This window comes from Marmota flaviventris, chromosome 1 (genome assembly GCF_047511675.1).
Source record: "Marmota flaviventris isolate mMarFla1 chromosome 1, mMarFla1.hap1, whole genome shotgun sequence".
Lineage (NCBI taxonomy): Eukaryota > Metazoa > Chordata > Mammalia > Rodentia > Sciuridae > Marmota > Marmota flaviventris.
In genome coordinates this window covers 17,242,094-17,265,643 of record NC_092498.1, presented here as the reverse complement: position 1 = coordinate 17,265,643, position 23,550 = coordinate 17,242,094, and the positions used below count along the sequence as shown (strand labels likewise).

At 38.3% G+C, this 23,550-nt stretch overlaps 1 protein-coding gene across 2 annotated transcripts in view; it reads right to left on the bottom strand.

Annotated features, from left to right (window-relative positions):
- Nucleotides 1-23,550, bottom strand: part of Dgki (diacylglycerol kinase iota) — a 408,417-nt gene that overhangs the window by 158,418 nt on the left and 226,449 nt on the right. For both annotated transcript variants that reach the window (XM_027952172.2, XM_027952173.2), the window contains exons 13-15: nucleotides 10,472-10,585; nucleotides 8,965-9,102; nucleotides 5,836-5,914 (exon numbers count right to left, since the gene is read on the bottom strand). In XM_027952172.2, the coding sequence (XP_027807973.1) occupies nucleotides 5,836-5,914; nucleotides 8,965-9,102; nucleotides 10,472-10,585 (331 nt within the window). The remainder of the gene's footprint in view (nucleotides 1-5,835; nucleotides 5,915-8,964; nucleotides 9,103-10,471; nucleotides 10,586-23,550) is intronic.

The following is a 23,550-nucleotide window of genomic DNA, read 5'->3' as shown; positions in this document are numbered from 1 at the left end:
GTAAATTCAGTTCTACCTATATATTATAAAACCCAGCATGTGAAACAAAAGACAAGCAATCCTATGTTCTTCATTTTTGGATAAAAAAAATTCAAATCACATTGAAATATAGAATAAGTAGTCAAAAAGTGATTGTGTATGATTATTTATATTTCTGAATGTATACAATATAAAACAAAATATGTATTATGTATTTATAGTGACATAAATGCGCCCTTGTAATCTTAGATTTTTTAAAATAAATATAAAATGTATAAGACTTCTGTCATCTGATATAATTCACTGCTTTAAAATGCATAAGGACTAGTTGTTATGGTTTGGATGTGGTATCCTCCAAAAGCTCACATGAAAATAATGCAAGAAGGTTCAGAGAAAAAAATGATTGAGTTATGAGAGTATTAACCTAATCAGTAAATTGATCACCTGATGGGATTAATTGAGTAGTGACTGAAGGCGGGTGGGGTGTGGCTTGAGGAGGTGGGGCATTGGGGAAGTGGCTTTGGGATATATATTTGTATCTGGTAAGCAAAGATCTCTCTCTCTCTCTCCTCTCTCTCTCTCTCTCTCTCTCTCTCTCTCTCTCTCTCTATATATATATATATATATATATATATATATATATATATATATATATATATCTGCTTTCTGATCAGCATGTGAGCTGCTTCCTTTTGCCACACTCTTCCACCATGATGTTCTGCCTCACCTCAAGCCCCAAGAAATGGAGCCTGCTATCCATGGATGGAGACCTCTGAAATCCTGAGCCCTCAAACTTTTCCTTCTCTACAATCCTTCTGGTTAGATCTCTTCATCACAGCAGGGGAACAGCTGACTAAAACACTGGTTAAAAAAGCTGCATGCACACTTGCTTCAACTAATCTTAGCCCAAATTGCCTTTGATGAGATACTCAAAGAGAAAAGCAGCTCAACCTAAAGGTGAGGTGAAAAGACAACTGTAAACACAGATACTGAGAACAGAGACTCCACATGGTAAAATACATTTCCAAGTTTTCAGAATTGGATTATTACTCATGTTACCTACATGCACATTCATTTATGCCAGCTCGTACATTGACAAGGAAGTCTCCCTAACTCATAATTCAAACTGGGGCTTTCACCTACAGATCTTAAAAACTTGTTCAAGCACACATATAAATTGAGTATGCATATCTTTACCATACTTTTTCTTTACTCTATTTCCAACATCTTTACTGAAATGCATACCAAATTCAGTTTTCCTGAGACATATTCATGAGGTATTTGCAAATGCAAAACTGTATTTGTAAAAATCAACAGGCAATTTGAACCTCACATGCCTCACACAACTTCCATATTCTCTCCATTGGATACTTATTTCATTTTAAAACTTCAGTTCAATGACTCCATAACCTGTGCCTATGGTAACATCACCATCCTAGATTCAAATTGTATGCACTAAAAAAATCTTTCATTTTTTCCAACATCATCTCCCCTTAAGGAAAAATATTTTTATGGACTTTATCATCATTTTTCTAATATCATAAAAATGTTATTGTGTATTAATTGCTCATTGAACCCATCCCTACGACAAGTTCATTGTCTCTGTACTTTTTTCTCCTGTCTGAAATGCTCTCATCAACTTCATTTCTTGTCTATATCATACTCTTCTTTCATCTCCCAGCCATATTTCCATCTATACTTTCTGAAAATTTACCCCATATTCTTCCTCTGTCAATAGTCCTGCTGAACTCCCATATTGTTTATGGCCTCTATAACTAGCATTGCCTTCACTATATGTACCTTCTTCTACTATTTATCCTTTATCAGTGGGAGCTGTCCTGCAATCAAACATTCTGTTACTGCAACAAATACTAATGGAGATAGCCATTGGGCTGTGAACTGGGAATATGAAAATAAAAATGTGGTCTTTTACCCTCATGAAGTTCAGAGTAGAGGTGACAGGTCGAAAAATGAAAAATAGAACATAATTTTTTACTATGGATGATATTTTTGTGAGATGAAGTGGTAGAGTGATCAGGAAAGTGTTCCAGAGGGAGGTATACTTGAATCATGAATGACAAGTGGGTGACACACAGAAGTTCAAGATGGAAAAGAAAGTTTCAGACAGAGACTGCAGGCAGTGAATTTCTCCAGGGCACACTGCACTTCAGCTTCAGTGCCTGGACAAAAGACATGCAGCGTGTCCCTCGAAGTGACAACAGTGATGGAATTTAGCAAACCACTGCAAGGAACACCTTTTTAGAAAAATATGACTGTTTCCTATGAAATGAGTCATAAGACATTGGCAATCCTTTGAAAGGTGCTGATCTGCAAGTCTCTGTATATTCAGTGAAAATAGTAAATCCTAAATCAAATTTAAATACTGCCTCCTCCAGAGACATGATTGCGTTTCCTTGACCTTGTAGCATAAGGTTCAACTCCTCTGAATGATAATGTCAATGAGGCAATAAAATGCAAGCATCCAATCTCAGGCTAGAAGTTTGATGTATTTAATATCCAGACCCAAAAAGTAACAATCTCATTCACATGGTTGACAAAGTGAGACCTAACTTTGTCACTGATAACCATAATCATTGTTAACAAGGTTAAACATTAATAGATTGGAATATTTTCAATATACTCCCTCAAGCACTGTGATAATACAATAATGATGAAAGTACTGGGCAATACCCCAAGTGACAATTAAATGATCAATCCTATTACCTCTCCAAATTCTGTTCCATATTACTGCACTTTTTGATACTTGAGTAGCACAAATTCAACCATAAGTGCCTTGGTCACTTTGAGAATAAGCATCTCTGTTTCCAACCAAATGAAGTATGCTTTCTTTGTTATCAAATATTAAAAACCCAAGTTGTCAAATATTTGCTGCCTTTATAAACAAAGTCAAACAAAATGTTAAGCATATTCCCTGCTGGACTTTCTACTAGTAATTCTAAAAGCATTTGCATTGTAATGACACCAATAAACTGTTTCAAAATAAATGGCACTTTAATTGTCCTTTCTAAAAGAAATACATGGCCTATAAGTTATGCTAAGAACTGTCCATTTGATGAGCTATTCTCTTATTTATGCCAAAAATTCTTTCTGCAATTACATTTTTAAAAATTCTTCCTTCATGAGATTTATATTTATAAACTACTGCATGTAGACAGATTGGCATAGTTCCCAGTTTAAAATACTGTATTTCTTGACTAATACCTAATAGGTTATTTTATCCAGAATCATTTTTTTTCCAGAACGGCTCTCTTGAGACTTGAATCACCCTGCAGGTATTTTATAGTAAATTATACAAGTTTTATCATTAAACCTTAATATTGTGAATGACTATGTCTAAGAACAGTCTGAAGTCTCATCTCTGAGTAGTCTTTGTCTGAGAACAGCCACTCACACCCTACCAACAAGAATGAATCATCCCCACCCCTGTTGAAAAATGGCCTGACTTATGTTTCATTTTTTCCTGTAGCTTAGCTTAAGATTTTCTTGACTGACCAGATAAAAATATGGGGGAAATCCAAATGAACAGAAATCAGTTTAAAAACTAGCTTTAGTAATTATACTTTTCATGCAAACATTTTTTTAATTTAAAGTAAAAATATATATTAATAAATACTGAGATTTCTGATACTTGGAGTATCAACAAAATTTAGTTCTATTGTATTATGGACATTTATTTTCACCATCTCAATCTCATCTTCATGAATATTTTATCTATTATCCTCAATCAACAAAATTCTCCTTTATTAGCTCTTTGTACCTGGTTTTCCTCCAAAGGCTCTGGTTTGCATATAAGAAAAATGCTAGCAATTCCATTTCATATCACATAAAACAATTACACTAAGCCTTTGCACTAAAGTATTCAAAGATTAATGCTTGGAATCCTTAGTTGATTGTTTTTTAATATCACTCATTTAAACTATGTTTACACACACACACACACACACACACAAACACACACTTGCATAATCTACTTTAAAATTAAAGAGTCCCATAGCTTAAAGTAAGAAGAAAAAAATTACTTTTCCCCAAAGAATTCTTTTATAAACCTGGTTTTTCTACTTTGTGTCACTCCCAGGTCTCTTCTTACTTTATGCATAGAAATCCCATCAAACTACAAAAAAGTGTATCATTAGGATACCTTTCAGGATAATTAGACTAAGTATTAGACTCACTTAAATGGGCTCATTGTGGGCTACTTACTCATTTAGATTTCTTTTCATGCCAGGAGGCCTATTTTGAGAAATTCGTGTATTAGTGAAAACTCTGTGTTCTTTTATATGTGTTATTAAGGAACTTGGGAATCTTATTAAGAAGGCTAGGTCCAGTCTCATAAAAAATGTGAAAGGAAAAAAATGGGCCAAGAAATAAAAAGTGAAATGTCCCATTTACTTTCCAAATGAAGTCTCCATAAACATAGGAAGAACAATAGGTGATAATGTGGCCTTATGTAGATGCCTCTTACTACCACATCTCCAAGACTTGTCCATAGCAGGATGTGGGAGGGCAAAGGTGCTTCTGATTTGGGATATCTAAGATTCTTTTATCAAACATCCTTTCTGTGTGATTTTCCAGTTAATCAGAGAAGACCAAACTCTGGCTTGAGTATCGCTCTTTTCTGGCATAGAATATGACTCCTAAAGAGACTCTCCCCTCAATGCCTCATGAAACCAGAAAGGCCAAGGTCTATCAAAATGCCTGAACTCTATGAGGGACTTTCTAGATCTGTACTTTGGCTGCAATTTGTATTCTAACAGTCTGAATAGCTCCACCCTGGACATTTTAGTCCTAGGAGCATTATCAGAATTTTTTTTTTTTACCTTATTGCCAGAATGTGAAGTTTTCAATTCTAGCTTATAGGACCCTGTATTTCAAATTCTATGGTTTAAAACTACTTGAGCTCTGCAGAACCTTGAGGTAAAGAAGTAAAGTAATTCCTCATTTATGACTTCCACCTCCCAAGTTTCTGAATAAAGTTCAATGCTACCTACCTCCTGGCATTATTTTGGGGATATATAAATATATTTGCAAGAAACCAGGTACCAACATAAGTCATCGATAGACATAAAGTTTAGTTATATTCATAGGAAGAGAGTGAGAGAAAGAGATTGACAGAGACCAAGAGAATAAAAAAGAGATTGTTTGAGTTTACCAAGCATATACAGAAATCCTAAACTTTCTCAGCCCTGAATAGCTTAAGAAAATTTGAGTGAAATATTTTCATCACATTTCATTATTTCATCTTTCTTCTCTTTCAAAACTTGTTTTGTTTGTTCCCCATCTCTTTTAGTACTTGAAGTTGCCCCGCTGCCTCATTCGCATCTGTCTCATCCACTGGGAATCACCTACCTTTCTCCCTAATTCAATCACCATTACACTTTTGGTGTCCAAATTATCTGTAGCCCCTGTTATCTACATGCCTGCTGCTTCTTTGTTTTGCTGTCATCTTTCAATGGCTCTGGTAATGACCTATGGAGCTTCAATCACTTGTGGTTTGTGAGGCTGTGAGTACCCTTGGGTGGAATCATCTCTCTTTATCTTAGTAGTTCACTCAGTTCAAAATTTCCATTCAAAGTTAAAGGTTAACAGTCCTGAGAGCTGGAATGTACATTTAGTCCGGTACTTTAGTATCTCTGAGACCCCAAACTATTAGGTCTCAGGGCCCCACTTGCAGCCACTTCCCATTGGGACTAGCTCCCGGGGTCATCATGAAGGTTAAAATGGAACAATACTGAAGCACACTGCAAACACTTAAGTGATATGTAAACAAAAGGGAACATGCAAAACACCTGCTGGGAACTTCCTCCCTGGGAGATGGAAATGGGACGTTGTCCTCACCTCTGGATTCATGGAACTCCAGTGTGACATGAGCATCAAATCCAAGGCTGAAGTAATTATTGAAAACATTCAGAGGAAGCTGCAATGATAAACAAAGACAGAGGTAAACTATATGTAGCTGGTTAGAAAGAGAAAATAAAATCTAATGCCAGTTACTTAGTTCTGGGGCCAGTCCCTGGGAGAAATCAGCCACAACCCAAAGCAGGTAGAAAGAGTAGGGTTCATGAATTAATTCTTTCATGAAAGTCCAAATCAAGTAACTAACTCAAGAATTATAAATTGTATAAGGAATAAGAGCTGTAGATATCAATTATTAAATAAGAATCACTCTCACACATGTTGCAATAACTGAAACTTGTTAATCTCAGGGTACACATCTGCGATAGCTATAAAGTTCAGTTCACTAAGCAAACTTAGAAAGCCAATTCAATTGTAAGGATAATGTCTAACGGACCTAATCAGTGGATACACTTTTTTCAAGAGTTCATATTCAGCATATGAATATTGTAACTTAAAATGAACAATATATAATCTGTTTATACCCTATCTTAATAATTTTTATGACAAAACTCATAAAAGAAATAAGGCAGTGAAAATCATTCAGGTATTGTTGATCTAAAGGGAAGATAAACACCCAAGTGTGTGTGTATGATACATATATATGATATATGATACATGCATATGATATGTATATACATATGTACATACACCAGCAAAATTCGGATTCCCATTTAGTTTATCAAGCCTGCATCTTTGATATGACTGAAGTCTACAAACACCTACACAGAAACACACGTTAGCTTAACTATCCTGCCCACAGCCTTTGGGGCCCTGGCTGCTCCTGCTTCAAGTTGGTAAAGAAGAAAGCTAAACAGTCTAAAACCCCATGTTAAAAATTGTGAAATATATATCATGTTAAAGATTTGGTTAAGTGTTAGAACAGGTAGAAAAATGCAACATGGGAAACTGAAAGGTAAACATTAAAGTAAATAAAGAGAGGTCAAATTCACAGTTAATTATCAGGGTTGTGTCCCAAGCTGAACTGCACCTCTCTATTATCAGAAGTAAGCGTTTTAACCCTCACGGTTTCAAAAGTAAGCTTATTACATGGCTTCACAGGCCTCACAATCACAATCTATAAGATTTTATGTCTTACTACTGGGAAAACAAAATAAGAGAGAAAGATCAAGAGAGATACCAATGCAGAAAGAAAGACCTTAGATTGCCTGGGTCTCTAATGGAAGTAAGGAAAGACCCCAAATGCAAGCCTCAGAATCTGAGCCTATAATGACCCAGAGGCTAACTGAACCCCTAGAAATGGTTTTCACTAACTGGAGAGCCAAGAGAGAAATTACACACATAGAACAAGGCCAAAATCATGTCTGTCTCTCCTGGCTTCATATTTGAGAATGTCCAGTTCCTGTACTTAAAATATCAGTTCTAAGTGAGGACAGTCTGGCAATCCTGCCAAAACCACACACATGTTCTCCTCCTCTGCCATTTATGTCCTTTTGGCTACAATTCTAACCCATGTCTTAGCATCCACTGATGGTTAAGGAAAACATCTGGTCACAATCCCCCTAAATAATGTCCCAATTTAACTTGTTTTTAAGCTATTCATATTTTCCAAGAAAATGTGCCCCTATTTTCCTACACATCTCCTCAAAACTCAATTTCCAAAGCCCTTTAATTATCTGTACTGATGTTCCCTGGCTACATGGAGAAGTCTTTCCATTTCTTAAACTGTTGGGAAGAGAATTAAATGTGGACTTCAGTTATAGGCCAAACCATTCCAAATTTGGTAGAAGGGCCTTAAATTTTTCATGTGGTAACTCTTCTTTCTATTTTAACTATTTTCTATCCAATTTCTATAAGTTCAAATAAATACATCTGTTAAAAGTATTATATTTCTGGCTCAGTGGTCAAGTGCCCCTGAGTTCAATCCCTGGTAACCCGTTCCCCGCCAAAAGGATTACATCCTTGTTGTTTAAACTGCATCATTACATTATACACTCAATTATACATAATGAACTCAGCTTAGCTAAAACCTCCTATACATAAGGGACATTTGATTCAACGGAGCAGTCATGGTGTGTACTAGAAACTTTATTAAATATAGAATCACAATTTTAGGTGAAAAAACTAGGAAGACAAGGTGAAACATATTTTAACCAAATAAGAAACTTGAAAGCACCTATCACAATTGGTCAGGATCATGGTGCTACTGAATGAATGGACTTGGCCTAAATGATGTGGCGTTCAGTCTACTTTAAGGCTGAAAGACCCATGAAATCTTGGCCTCATCAATGGCAGGGTACAACATAGCAGGGATGCTGTTTCAAGTGTAGATGCCTGGGCCTTCTCCCCACATTTAATTCATCAGGATGCCTGGTGAGTGAGCTCTGAAATCTTGCCTCTAACATACACCTGGAAATTCTTGCACATACAAAAGTCTGAAAACACTATCATAGAAGACAAGAGGAAAGTAACACAGAGAAAGCATCTTCTCGGTAAACCACAAAATTTAACAGAAATTGAGGCCAGAACTCAGAACCAGATGTTCTAGGGAAGATGCACAACAGCACTATCTATAAATATAGGCCCTTGGTTTGGCTTGAAATGAAAGCTCAGTAACTAGAAGAAAACACTGAGGCAAAGCATTTATTTAGGCATCTTCAACTCCCAACCAGGTGAAGAAATTGGCTTAGTTCAAACCTCCTACACATAAGGAATATTTGATATCAGGCCAGACATCTCAGGAGGTTTTCTTTCCACTGAAAGGACCATATGCTTGATGCTTTGGAACACGTACATATTCCATCTTCTCATAAGTTGTTTACAATTAACTTGGATGATTAAAATAGGGGATTCATGCCTTGCTAGTGTGAAAGTTAAAGACAACTTCCTAAGCTCTGGAAGCAAGCATGAAATCTGAGTCTTTAAAGAGGGTCCACGGGGCAGGTTCCGTGGGGGTGGTGCTATTACTCCCACAGCCCCGGGAGACAGGAACTCAAATGCTGCCCTGTTATAGGAAGGAATCAGCCCAGGACTCTACAGCCAGAAATGTGTTTCCTGTGACTTAGGAAGATGCTCCGGGGCTCCTTTCTGCTGAAGGAAGGACTCTCTAACCTTACATACGCCATCTTCAAGCTCTTCTGGAGGCAAGTCTGGGTTCCTTTCCACATGGAGGTTCCAGCGATCTAGCTGTACAATGGTCCCGTCCTCCACCTGGCATAGGATCTTAGAGACCGGCTCATCTGTGTAACCCTGAGGACAAAATCAAAGAAGACACCCATTGCTGTGGGGAGTGAAGCAACGCCTCTGATCCTACAGCATGCAAAGAAGGGTCCTTCTGCTATGGCTCTGCTTATTTTGATGTTAGCCAGGCTGGGAGAGCAAGCTGCTTTTCTCCAGGTATTAAAACATCAGGCAACACCTATAGGCAAGGGACTTAAAACACTCACTCTCACTGATTTAAGCTGAAAAATAATTTTTTTTCCCAGCACCAAGAGCCAGTGGTGGGCATTGAGGGTCATGCTGGAGGGCTGTTTTTATTGGAGTAAAAAATAGGACTTTCATTCCACTTACTAGAGCAATTCAGGGGTACACAGAACAAATGTGTGTAGAAAAGGAAGAATCAAGTCAGGATTCCAATCAATCAGTTTCTCCTACTATCATTCCATCTCAGTCACCCCTCCCTGGTGGTGTCTCAGTCCACCATCCTTCTGTGACCTGAGGCAAATCAGACTGAGGAACCTCTTAGGGAGCTACTCATTCCTCCTGGATGCATTGTGGACAGTGTGATTATTAACATGTGAAGCTAATTGGGATGTGAGAAATGAGCACTGATAATCCCTTAGTTGCTGCATATGAATATATTTACTTACATATTGCTGACTATAAACCACAAAGCAAAATGAAATTCTATAAAAGGTTAATGTACCCAAAGGCCAGATTAATGTCTGCTGAAGATCATTTTCATATGAGATGGAGACTTATGTGAGTAGGTAAAAGGTAGGTATGTATGGCGGTATACGTTAGTATCTTGTGCCTTCTTAATATTTTAGTACTACTCAATCAAACAATAACAATAGGATGGCCAGTTAGTGACAAGAGAACTACTTCCCCCCACACTTGCCTTAAGATGCTCCATATTGGGAAGGAGAGTCGAATACCTGTATAGCCAAAGCCATGATAACACTGATCAGAAAAAAAAACCCATGCTCAAAAAAGCCATAAGGTAAGGATTTTACTGCCCAAAAGTAGGACCGTAGATCTAAATCTTATTTGTTATTCTAACCAGGGCTGAGAGCAGGATTAATTCAAATTTGTAAGGACTGGAGACCAACCCCCCGACACTATGTCCTAGTAGGCACCTCTTAATACCCCACCCCTGTGTTTTGACCACACATTTTCCTCATTCTGAACTTTCCCTTCCCTCTAGCTAATGGTAAGTTTAAAGTGAAGAAGCTACCAAATAAAATCAGGGTCATGGGTACTTTGACTCCCATTTCTAACTCATCTCTTGGGCACCAACAGCATCGTGCCTCCCTCTAAGAATCTTCCCAAGCATGTGGGGGATCCAGGGATGCTGTCTGCTCCTGTGGTAGGGGCAGCCTCTGAGAGCGATGCTTACCCCGCCCCAGTTGAGAGTTCGAGCCAGGTCATTGCCAGTCCCCAGAGGAAGGACCCCTACAGGAGGCTGGGGGCTCAGCTGCAGCTCATCCAGGATGGAAAGGATCCAGCCCACCTACAGACACATTGGGGACCAGAAGACAGAAAAGAAAGATAAATAAGTTACAAAGAAGACAGTTTGAGGGGAGGCTATACAGAACTAAACCAAATGATTGCTGAGGTTTTACTTCTCTTGCAAACACGTTTTAATCCAATATGTAGGGGACAGAAAGGCCACTTATCTCAGGCAGTTTCAAAAAGGTAAATCTCTTCATAGGAAAAGGACCATGCTTTATCACATAAGCAAAACTAGACCCATCATCTGTGTATTTAGCTAGATACATACTCTAAAATTTAGGAGAGTTACTATAACAGGGCACAGGAAAATCTGACTATATAACATTGATTAAATTATTTAACTTCACTGAGACCCATTTACCTATTTTGGAGTGGAATAATAATACCTACCTCACAGGATTGTTTGGAAATTAAACTAAAATGTGTATAATGCCCTTTATATAATCTAGGGCCTGTAAAAGTACTTGTTAAATGATGGTTGCCCTCCTTCCTCAGCATTGCAAATTGTTTTTTTCCTAAATATCCACGTAGCCTCTTTAATGAAACATTATGAAAAGATAATTATGGGTGGACCTAGTATCTATTATAAGTTTAGGTAGAAAAGAGATACTTATATACTAGAATAATATACCCCGTTTAATCTTTTTCTACGATAAATAATACTTAGGTTGTGGTCTTATTATAACCATTTAGAAAAATTACCCCAAACCTGGAAAAAGCAAAAAGGAACCTGTGTATCTTTACAATGTCATATAAGAATAGTGTTTCACAGGCCTACGTAAAGAATTTTATAACTGTAGGTTAACATGGTAGAACTGCAAATGTCAAGAAGAGAAGATTAAAGGTTGTGGTTATAGTTCCCCATGACATTAACCAATTTGTCTCAAGTTTAGGAAAGTACTGTGGTCTGAACTACATATTTCTTCTCCTCTGCTTCTCTCAGTCAGCTTTACCATTTTACTGGGTCCCTCATTACAGAGCCAACTAAATTTGACAGGTATTCATTCCATATTTGTATGAGAGTCATGTTTTCTTAAAGCATTCATAGCACAGTTAATGAACCCATTCCAGTAAAACACAGCTGAAAGGAAGAGATAACTGAGTTAGTCTAAGATAAAAGGTAGAATGTCTGTTCTCAATAACAAGATAGCATGCTTAATGGTTTCCTAGGCACTATGCCTGAGAATAATCCTGCAATGAGTTGTCTTATTAAATTTCAAAATACTCTATAGATGTAACTTTCATTCCCATTTAATGGATAAAGAAGCTGAGACTAGGATGTTTAAGTGACCTCCTTAATATCACACTGTTTATGCAGTACAGGTGGCATTTAAAATTAGATATGACCAACACCAATGGCCACCCTCTTCACAATGAGGTAGGGAATCTTCAAGAAAAGAACCAAGCCCAGTTCAGGATATGGCCTGAGTGTCCCAGAGGCAACGGCCTGTGATTTTGGCCTCTTTGAGGATAGAGAAACCTTAGAAACTGATGAATTAAATTCAGTTATCACACAAATTTATTGTTCAAGGTGAAGAGAGATCATGTGATTTTTCTGACTAAATAAAATGGCCGAGTCAGAGGAGTGTATTACTTCTCTTGACTTCCTTCTAAAATCCTTTCTCCTCCTTCATATGATTTCCTTCCCAGGATGTAAGCTTCGCCTGTCAACCAACAAAGTCTAAGACTGTGTTCGCCCTCTGAAAAGACACACCTCTACATTCACTCAATAAGTCACACTAAAAATCCAGGTAAAAATGTCTATCTACAGAATGTCAGAAAGTTCATTCATTCCTCCAAACTGGTCATTTACTCCTAGGCAATTCATTAGATTTTTGACCCCAGGGCTTCTTTAGCATTTTTTTTTTTTACACATAATACCACCAAAGCTGGCCAAAGAAAGAGAACAAAACACCAGATGCTAAATTGTTTCTGATGACCATGCTAGACACTCTTCCTGTGCTCTTGAAAGTAGAGGCAAACACAGGAAAAGCCAAACACCTCTATTAAAGTACTAGGAGAGAGCTTAAAGGTCATGAAAAAGAACAAAAATGCTCAGAAAGCCCAACCATCAGGGATCACTGATTACAGATACAAACAGCTCAGGTAGAACCAGACATGCAGATATGCAATGGAATTTAGCAGAAATTTAATGCAACATCCCATTAGATGATGAAAAAGTGACACAGAGATAGAAAAAGGAAGTCTTCTCTTCAAAACTTCTCTGAGAGATGATCATTCAACCTCCCCTTTTTGATTTGTGCTCAGAGTGAGCCTATTTTAAGCAGATTTAAATTAGAATTTTGTCTGCTTATGTTTTGTTGAAATCTCTCTTCCTGGCAAAGATATTGCTATGAGTTTATGCTTTTGACATCCCATTTCATTCTAGACACAGCAGTGACAGAGAAAAGGTAAGACAAGGAAAGGGTACAGGGCTATTGGGGACACTTCTTCTTGGAGCAGAAACCAACAAAACACAAAGTGGCAAAGCTGAGATGAAGACTTGGAGCAACCTGGCTCCTGGTCCTGGAAGGAGCAGAGTCTGTCTCCTTACAATGGAGAATGAAAGTAATACAGCAGGAGGCTGTAATGGCCCTAGGCTCCCTCTTGGCAAAGAAGAAGAGATGTGGGACAAAGAACATGAATGACCCCTGTCCCAGGGAGACCTGTTGTGTCTGGAAGCAGCAGAAAGAGCCTGTCTCTGATTGATGCTTGGCCCAGCTTTCCACGAGCTCACTGATGTACCCCCACCCTCATCCCAGGGTGGGAGCCTTAGCCATCCATAGGAAACTCAGCTCTGGTTTGAAAGTTCTGGAAATAATTCGAAACTGCCTGAAAGGGATAGTGAAGTGATACAGAGATAGAAAAGTAAAATCAAACAACTCTCTCTGAAGATGAGCCTACAAAGAAAAACTCTAAACCACAGGAGGAATGCTAATTCTAAAATGTAAGAGGATTAATTTACTGCGGAGGAAATGCAAAAAGTACAAACGACTTTGAAAAGTTTCCCGTAACTTTCTTGACTTGATGCTGTTATCTTCTAGAGGCCTCTGATTGGCATAAGGCTTTGCCCTTATGCAGACCTTCCTAGACTCTGCTCCTGTTTGCTTTCTCAGTGGGAATTGTCAAGAATTCTGGTGATACTGCCACAAGGGTTCTGTGGGCATCTGTGGATCTCTCACCCTCTCCTCTCTTCCTACGTTTGGCCTACACAGCAAAGGAAAGGGTAGAGTTGATTTGAGTGTAAAGGTGTTTTGCTTTAAAAAGTGGAAAAATATTTTCTATCTCCGTTTTACAGTAGCCAAGTGATCCAATATTCAGCCTTTCCCTGAATACAAGCAGACAATCTTGTATTTCCCCATTATCAAATGTCTCCTGCCTTTTATGGAACAGATTTTTTTGATGAACAACTAAAGTTAGGCTGATACTGCTCTGGCTAAAGTGGGTCTCTCTTTCCTTGGCTCAGCCCTGAAGAGTTTTTCTTTTTCAACAGCTATGGATTACTGCTCAGTAAAAAAGCACCCTCAGAAGGTAGCATCAGGCAGTGCAGCAGCGGGGCACAGGACACAGGAACCCCAGTGGGGCTGAGGCCCAGCTCCACCACAAACTGGCTGGGGAGTCACTTAATCTGTTTTTCCCTCCTCTGTGAAATAAGAATAATAACAGTACCTGCATCTTGGTGTTATTTTACATTAATATATGTGTCAGCGCTGGGGTTGTGGCTCAGTGGTAGAGCGCTCACCTAGCACATGGGAGGTGCCGGGTTCAATCCTCAGCACCACATAAAAGTAAATAAGTAAATAAAAGGTATTGTGTCCAATTACAACTAACAAAATAAAAATAAATAAAAGAAATGTGTCGACATGGCTTAGCATGTGCCTCACAAAGACGAAATGGTCAATGAACATTAGCTACTATGACTCGCCAATATTTTTCTTCTTCATCAATAAAGATCATTTACTAGAAGTAAAATACCCACTTCCTTTGGCTCCACTTAAAGAAAAACCAAGCCCTAAGTTTTCAAATCAGCCCCACCTTTGTCTGACATCAGCAGCTTTTCTTTTGAAGCCTATGAAGAACAATCCAAACCCAGCTGCCCTGCAGTACAGGGACTATAAAGAAGAGAATGGACAGCAATACACCTACAAGAGCAGGAGAGATACAGGATCTCGTGTAATAATCTGTCTTTGTCCTTATAAGAGCAAAACTTAAAAAAAAAAAAAAAATCTCAGGCCCCAAGGCTGTTACTGAAGCTCTGCCTTCATGTAATCAGCAACCTGCTCCTGTTGGAATTCCAGACTGCCGACTGCAGGCTCGTGGGCAGCTGCTCGTTTTGCCAGGGCTTTACCATCCCAAATTACCTCCACCAGCTCACCCAGCACCCTTCCAATTAAATTATTTAATTCATTGCAACACATAGCACCTGGCATATTTTCCACCAGAACTGAAGAAAGTTATCTTGATTGGGCCAAATCATTTTCCAGCTTGCAGAATTCATTCCTTACTTCGTTAAGAAAAGCAAGGCTGACAGATTGAGAACACCAGGTCCTCCGCCTCGGCCCTGAGCAGTCCTGCCGCAGCAGCTGGCCAATGCTGCCACCACCTGTCCGTTTTCAGCTTTAGCAATATTTTGAGCAATATTTTCCTTCTTCAGTATACTAACATTAGACGTGGCTGAGGGATGCAGATGACAGTGAACTGGCATTTTCTTCCAAAAGAACAGATGCACGTTGCACTGCCTGGTGGTGTATGCAGTAGAAAAGTAAAGGGCACTCATACTGAGAAACCAAAGGAGAACAAGGGCAACATTCCTGACTCTGAAAGAAAATCAGGGCACAGCCTTGGACCCTTCCACAGCCAGCCCTGTATATCCGTGGGCTCTGTTTCTGAGGATTCAACAAACCGTGAATTAAAATCTTCTGAAAATACAACTGGGTCTGTGCTGAACATGTGTGCATTTTCTTGTCATTATTCCCTAAACAATACAATAAAAACTATTTACATAGTATTTAGATCATACTCAGTGGTAAAAGTAGTATAGGGATGATGTTAAGTGTATGGGAAGTTCCACGTAAATATTAGGCCATTTTATACAAGGGACTTGAGTGCCTGTAGAATTGGGAACATATGAGATTCCTGGAACCAATCCCCACTGCATGGAGGAAGAAACTACCATTCTTCCTTCTGATATTCTAATTTATGCACTTAATAGTTTACAAAGTTACCACTTATAGAAATGTGTTTTATATTCACCCAAAAGAAATCAAGAAAAGGTCAAGATATACACTGTGTTTTGAAACGGAATGTAGTTTTGGGACATTCATTGATTCACTCACAACAAATACATACTGAGAATATACCTCAAGATTGCTCATGAGAAAGGAGAGGATCTAGGTAGGCTGAGGTTGAAAGAGGGAAGGGACTGAGAATGGTCTGCTTATTTCTGTCAATTAAAGGAAAATCATAATGCCTTCCATGCTGTGGCTGGGGAAAACCAGGGTACAGGAGCACCTTTCCATCTATGATGTCTGCTAATCTAGGGAAGCCAAATGAGCAAGAAATAAGCAAGAAGAGCAGATGCCTAAAATCAATTTAATCCAGACTTTTAACAAGAAGTCACAATTGTTAAATGTGGTCTTTGTTCCAAAATAATGCACAATCTCTACATATTAAAAAATGTTTTGTATAGTTACACTGATATAATTAAGGGTTAATATATCCTCATCATAATCAGTCAAAAATACTCCATCTCAGATTCTTCCCTGAGTCTTGTCACCACACTGGCAGAATTCTGACAGCATTGGCAGTGACAGATAGGCTCACTAACTAAGGGCTGAATATCTTATGTCAAGTATATAACTGACACTCTTGAGAATTATACTCCACTTGCCTAAAGCCAGCAGATTTTCTTCATGAATCCATCAGGCTGCCTCTTCTTTATATAAATTCTGCCTCCACCAAACTAAAAGTTTCATATTCTAAACAAATAAAGCAAAAGATATCAATCCCATGCCATGATAAACATTTCATAAACCACATTTGGTTTTCAAAAAGCACCTTCTTTTAACAAAGAGAAATGAAATCTGGGTTTACATAAAGTTTAAAATAAGCAAAGTTTGGATTCCAAGTAATTGGATAGCAGAAGCGACTACTGAAAGAAATCATTTTTGGGGAACTCTTCACCAATTCTAAGGGTAAATAAACTATTTCTATTTTAGGTATATCTATTGCAAGTGATGGGAGAGACCCAAGTGTAAACAACTAGCACATTTGTCAGTTATGTGGAAGGATGTGAAAACTGAAGTTAGCACTTAACGCATAGAAAAAATATTTAGCCTTTTGAAATTACCATTAATCATAGCATTTGATGAGAAGATGCTAGAAAAGACCAGATGAGAAAAGTAGAAGGAGAACCAGATCATCTACTTGTCACACAGCAGGGTATCAAGGGCACAAGAGAGTTCACAGACACTCAACACTATAACTGGTCATGGCCCTTAGAAGTTCACTACAACTATACAAGTCTCACTATCACTCTGGTTATTTTCCTAAATACTCTGTTAAAACTCCTTTCTTGAAGTTACCAGGTACTTCATAGTCTCCAAATTCATGGTAATGTTCAGTCTTTCCTTAAAAATTTAATGACTGCTTCACTGTTAAAACTTTTTTCTGGTTTATTTTCTTGACAGAGCACACTCTGATTGCCATTCTAATCTCCTGTCTTTTCATTTTCTTTCTGGACTTTGGCTTGAGTTCCATAATTATGTGTTTCCAAGTATTTGGATGTGATTCCCCTCCCTCTCTATCCTTTATACTGTGGAATCCCATGTTTGTGAACACCTCTAATTGCAGAGATTCTCTCCATAATGTGGACTTTGTTAGTACTCAAACTAATGCAGTGATTTCTACACATATCTGCTGAGTAGAGGGAAGGGAAGGAGGAGGAAGAGGAGCAGAGGTCTAATGGGAGTTTCAGTGGAGATTTGGAGGTGGAACACCAGATACAGTGATGAATTCCACAATTTGGGGATATAATAGGTAGCTGGTGTGGATTTCAGATAAGGAAGAGGAAGAACTGTGAATTCTGAATGCCAGGGCATATCCTCAACTTCTCTGTTGCTGTCACTAGATCTGGAGGAGAAAGAAGGTGAGTGGCATGCTGAAGTCATACAGTAAGGCAAGCAGGTTCTAAATAAAGAAAGTGGCTGTGGTAAAGGCTAGCCTTTCACTGAAGACAACTGAGGAGTGGTGAAAGAACACAGTGTAATTAGCCCTAGAGGATTTGCTTGGATGTAATTGTTTTAAAAGGAAGTTGGGAAAATTCTACAATAGTGTTTGGGCTTAGAAAATGATGTCCCAAGGTATGGCATTTTGGCATGCTGACAGCTTTGAACTGAAGGACATTGGAAGGGCCTCATAAGCAAGGTTTCTGTTTCTCTCTGACTTTCTCCTGGACTTTTGCCTCTCTTCCCTTCATTTTCTTCCACTGTGAGTCACAGAAATCAGAATTCCTCTTTGCCAAGGAAGGTCATAGAAACCTTCCCCCCCACACACACCACCACCCAAAGCAAGCCATAAAGCCTAAAAATATTGCTTCAATTTTTCCCACCTTCCTGGTTAGGAGCTGGCCATAAAAATATTCCCTGACCTAACTTTCTAATCCTAAGACCCTCATTCCCCCAAGAGGTTCTGCCCTATACCTGGGAGGAAGGAACTCTATACAGAGAATCCAAGAAGTATCTGAGCACACGGCCCTCACTGGGCTCCTCCTTCAGCCTGCGACTATCAGATCAGATAGTCATGTCCATTCACATTTCTACCCAGCTGTCCATTCTTCATCAAATCTAAGCATAAAAGCAAATGATTTTTCCCTAGGACTTTGGACCTTCAACTAAAGGTTCCTCTGTCACATAAAGCTTTGATTAAATAATTTTTATGCTTATTTTCTTGTTAACCTGTATTTTGTTACAGGAGTGTCTGCTTGTAAAAAAAAATATGATGGGAAGGTGAGAGATCACATCCTTGTTACCCCTACACTAGCACAAATATATCACTAGAACACTAGAACCAATTGAAATTTAACTAGCATTCTGGAGAATAAAATTCCATGACCAAATACATTTTGGAAAACACCAGACTAAACGTCATTAGGATTTTTTCTAGCTGTAAGACTTTACAATGAATTTCATGAGGTAAAGATTTGTATTATGACCCTGAAGAATGGTAAATACCATTTTCCCAACTGGAAAAAAAAATGTTTCCTCTTCGCCAAGTATATTGAGGGACCAATGGTGTTCTATTTTGCTCCAGTTGCATTCATGAAGCTGTATTATATGTTTTTGTGCCATGAGAGGAAATTAAAGGGGAGATTTTGTGACAACCTTTGAGAATGAAACATGCTAATTGGGGACTTTAAAGAAAAACTGAAGATAGTTCATAAGACAATCTTAGATCCTAAAAAAATCAAACTCCAAATCCAAAATAAAAAGGCGCTGGACAGCACAAGCTGTCATGATTCTCACTTCTTTACCTTGGCTAAATATATCCACAAAAGTAGAGGCCAAATGGAGAAACAATTAAGACATAATAAATAGGGAAAACATATTCAAGATAGTAAGCTTTAACCCAATTCTGCATTTTTCTTCACAAATGAACACAAATGGAACCAATTAATAATCTTTAAGGCAAACCAACATTTGTTTTGGTTATTTAATTTTATTGCCACTAGAAAAAAGGCAATAATTCAAGTATATTCATATATTTCTTTTTGCTCACTTGATCAATCATTACAAATGAACAGAGAGAGGCAGAGTAAGATGGCAGCTAAGATCCTCCAGTGATGGGCTCCTGCAAACATGCCAATTGCTATTTATGCACTGAACTACCTTCATGGGAGCTAAGAATTCAGATGAGAGACTATAGTGCCTGGTTTTAGTAAAATAAAAACAAAACATTCATTGATGAAAGAATAAAGGAGTTACCCATATCACCTCTTGCATAACTCCAAGAAGCATATAAAAATGTACTTCCCACTTCGGGGAAGGAAAGGGAATTAAGCCCATACCTTAGACTTGAAACCCAGTTCCAGGCCCACCACAGCAAAGCCAGATGCTAGACAGATGCTAGACAGAGCCCCACAACCACTCTCCCAGATCAATACCCTCAAATTGAGCCAAAAGAACTGCATCATCCAAGCAGCTAACTGCCTCTGTTACCCCTCTTCCCAGCAGAGAGTGAAGCAAGACACCACCTGATGGCAGGGCACAAATGCCAGCACAGGACTTTGTCTTGGAGCTCAGTGCTAGGCCCACCTTGGTGAGATCCAATACCAGGCAGAAACCAAAGGACCCATAACCAGACTCAAGTTCGCAGATGGAGCCTCTAGACAAAACCTGACATCTGGTAGAGAACTACAAGCCAGTAGAACAGACTCTAGTTTTGTCTTGCATCATTGTCAGACTTGGATTATGTTGGGGTAACCCCCCACCAAGACTATGCTGTGAGACTCAGGTGTGACCCAGCTTAGCATCTCCCTTAGTGGCCAGGGGGCTGTTTCCACTACCCAATCTCAAAACTCAGGCATTCCAGTTGACCCTAGGCCACTGCTCACAGATAAAGCCTCTGGATCTGTCCCAGAACTAGGCAGAGACCCACGCCCTCATGGAACACTCTCATGTTTGGGCCTCTATCACTGCCCCATTGCAGTATGGTCCTGGGTTCCCTCCTGAGTTTACAGGTCCTTGCGCCTAAGTGTGCATCTCTGAGCATTATCTCTGGTAGCCAAGAGCCTGCCTTCACCAGTACTACCCCAATCGTGGGCAGCACAGTGTGGAAAAAGACTCCATATGCTAGAGGGTAGGACAGGGTAGCTCTCCTGACATTTTGCCTTAGAAAACGTCAGGCTGGTGAAACCTAACAATGGGCAAATATTAACAACCCCTATCCCCTTGCCAATGATGGCAGAGAGAGCACCTCTGGAACAGCACTGGTGCTGACAGAGACACACAGTCCCAGTCCATTAGACTTCTGTTAGAGTCAGCATGCCATGGGTATGGCATGGGAGCCTGGGGCTGTTCTCTCTCAAGCACTGTGGATAAATCACCCAGGCCTACCCCAGTCCTAGGGAAAGGCTTGGGGGGATGGGCTACCTTCTTCTGTAATCCGATGGTTTATGCTAAATAACATATCAACCGTGGATTTGGAACAAACCTGGACGTGGTTCTCCCTCTAGTGTTGAAACAATGACAATATACCGACAGCATACTTGAAAAGATCCTGGGCTTAGGGTGCCCTCTAAGTGCTGAGATAACACAGGAGACTACAGGCTCAGAGAAAATAAGGAGCCTACTTAGAATTTCTGTAAAGACGAAAACAATGCCAGATTTCAAAGGCTGGAATCTCTACCTAATCTTCAATCCCCAGGTGGCACCACACACCAAGCATTAAGAGTTTTCAAGAACACATGACCTAATATAATGGTGAAAATAAGACACCGGAAACTAACCAGAGAGTCACCAGTGTGGGTGAACACTTAGATTCAGAATTTTAAATGGCTGATTCAAGGAAACTTAACAAGCTCCAAGAAAAGACAGAGAAGTAATTCCATATCCAACAGAACAATATAACAGATAGAAAAAAATTAAACAAACAGAAATCTGTGAAATAAAAAATACACTAAGTGAAATTTAAAAAACAATGGCATCACAATGGCTTTATCAATAGCATGACAGAATAAACTGAAGAAAGAATTGTTGAATTCAAAGACAGTCTACTTGAAAATACGTGGTTAGAAGAGAAAAAAAATAAGAAAGGGAAATGAAAAATGCCTATGGGAAATTTGAGACAGCAATGAAAGAGCAAATATTTGGGTTATTGGAGTTCAAGAGGAATCTGAGACTGCCAAAGGGTAGAAAGCTTATTCAAAGAGGAGATGATGAAAACTTCTCACACTTAGACTAAGATACAAATATCCAGTCAGATTCAATTCATCCAAGTCAATCCCAAGACAATATTATAATCAAACTCTCAAACATAAAAGATAAAGAGAAGATTCTCAAGGCAGCAAGAGAAAAGAAATAAATAACCCTGAAGTGTATCTCAATTCTCCTGATAGCAGACTTCTCAGCAGGAATCTTAAAAGCCAGGAGACCTGGCATAGGTGTGCACAGTACTAAAGAGGAAAACAAAAAAACAAACAAACACGGGGCTGGGATTGTGGCTCAGTGGCAGAGCGCTTGCCTCGCAGGCGTGAGGCACTGGGTTCGATCCTCAGCACCACATAAGTATAAAATAAAATAAAGGTATCCACCTTCAACAAAAAAATTATTAAAAACAAACAAAAAAAATTTTCAGCCAAGAATATTTTACCCAGCAAAGCTATTCTTCAAAAGTAAAGAAGAGACGAAGACATTTTCAGAGGAAAAAAATAATAAGGCTGAGGGAATATATCTCCATATCTCCACCAGGTCTGTCTGTCTACAAGAAAAGCTAAAGGGAGTTCTTCATAGTAGGGGAAAGGAAAGGTAGCAGAATACAACAGTCACTAATATGCCATTATGTAAAAATGTGAGTGTGTAACCGATGTGATTCTGCAATTTGTATTTGGGGTAAAAATGGGAGTTCATAACCCAATTGAGTCAAATGTATGAAAGATGATATATCATGAACTTTGTAATGTTTTGAACAACCAATTTAAAAAAAGAAAAAAAAAAGAGGTGTTAATAAGGATAAAATTTTGAAAGGTAGAAAACTCACTGAAAAAAAATAACAATATAGACAAATTCAGAATGTTCTAATATTGTAAGAATGGTGAGTAAAGTACTCATGTTTTAATATGAAGACTAAAAGACAAGACAATTAAAAATAACAGTAACCACAGTAATATGTTGAGAGAGACAATACAGAAAGTTGTAAAATGGGATTCAAAAACCACAAAATGTGAGGAGTGCAAGTGTGGTGTTCTTAATTAGTATATATTTTGTTTCTTTCTTATCTTTATGGTTACATTAAGTTGTTATTTAACAGCTATTTCAAAATAGCTTTTTATAATCAAAAGATGCTTCTGTAAGCCTCATTGTAACCACAATCGAAAAATTTGCGATAGACAAAAAATAATATGTGAGCAATTAAAATTAACTACTAAAGTAAATCATTTAACCACAAAAGGAGATTGTAAGAGAGTGAGAAAGAAAGAAATTATATTAAAATTAGAAAATAAGTTATAAAACAACTATATTAAGAACTTTCTTTAGGGGTGGGGGTATAGTTCAGTTGTAGAATTCTTGCCTACCATATCAGAGGCTCTGGGTTCAACCCCCAGCACTACCAAAATAATAATAATAAATAATAATAATAATAAACCTTTACCTACTGATAATTATTTTAAGTGTAAATGGATTAAAATTTCTAAATAAAGGCACAGCAAATGGATAAATTTTTAAAAACTATATGTTGCCTATAAGAAACTTACTTCACCTCTAAGGACATGCATGGACTAAAAGTAAAGGGATAGAATAAGATATTTCAGGCAAATGGAATCCGAAAGCCAGATGAAGTAGCCATAGTTACATCAGATAAAATTGATTTTAAATCAAAAGCACTAAAAAGACAAAGAAGGTCACTGTATAAGGGGTTAATTTAGCAACAAAAAAAATTCTAAACATATACACCCAATATTGGAGAATCCAAATATATTATGCAACTTTTATTAGATCTAAAGGGAGAAAGAGACTCTAACACAGTAACAATAGGGGAGATTAATTAATTACCCTTTCATCAATAGACAGATCATCTGGACAGAAAATCAATAAAGAAATGGCAGAGTTAAATTGCACCCTAGACCACATGGACCTAGCAGACATCTACAGAAAATTCCATCCATACCTCCAGAAAACCTAGCCTTCTCATAGCACGTGGAGCATTCTCCATGATAGATCACACAATAGGTCACAAGTCTTAACAAAT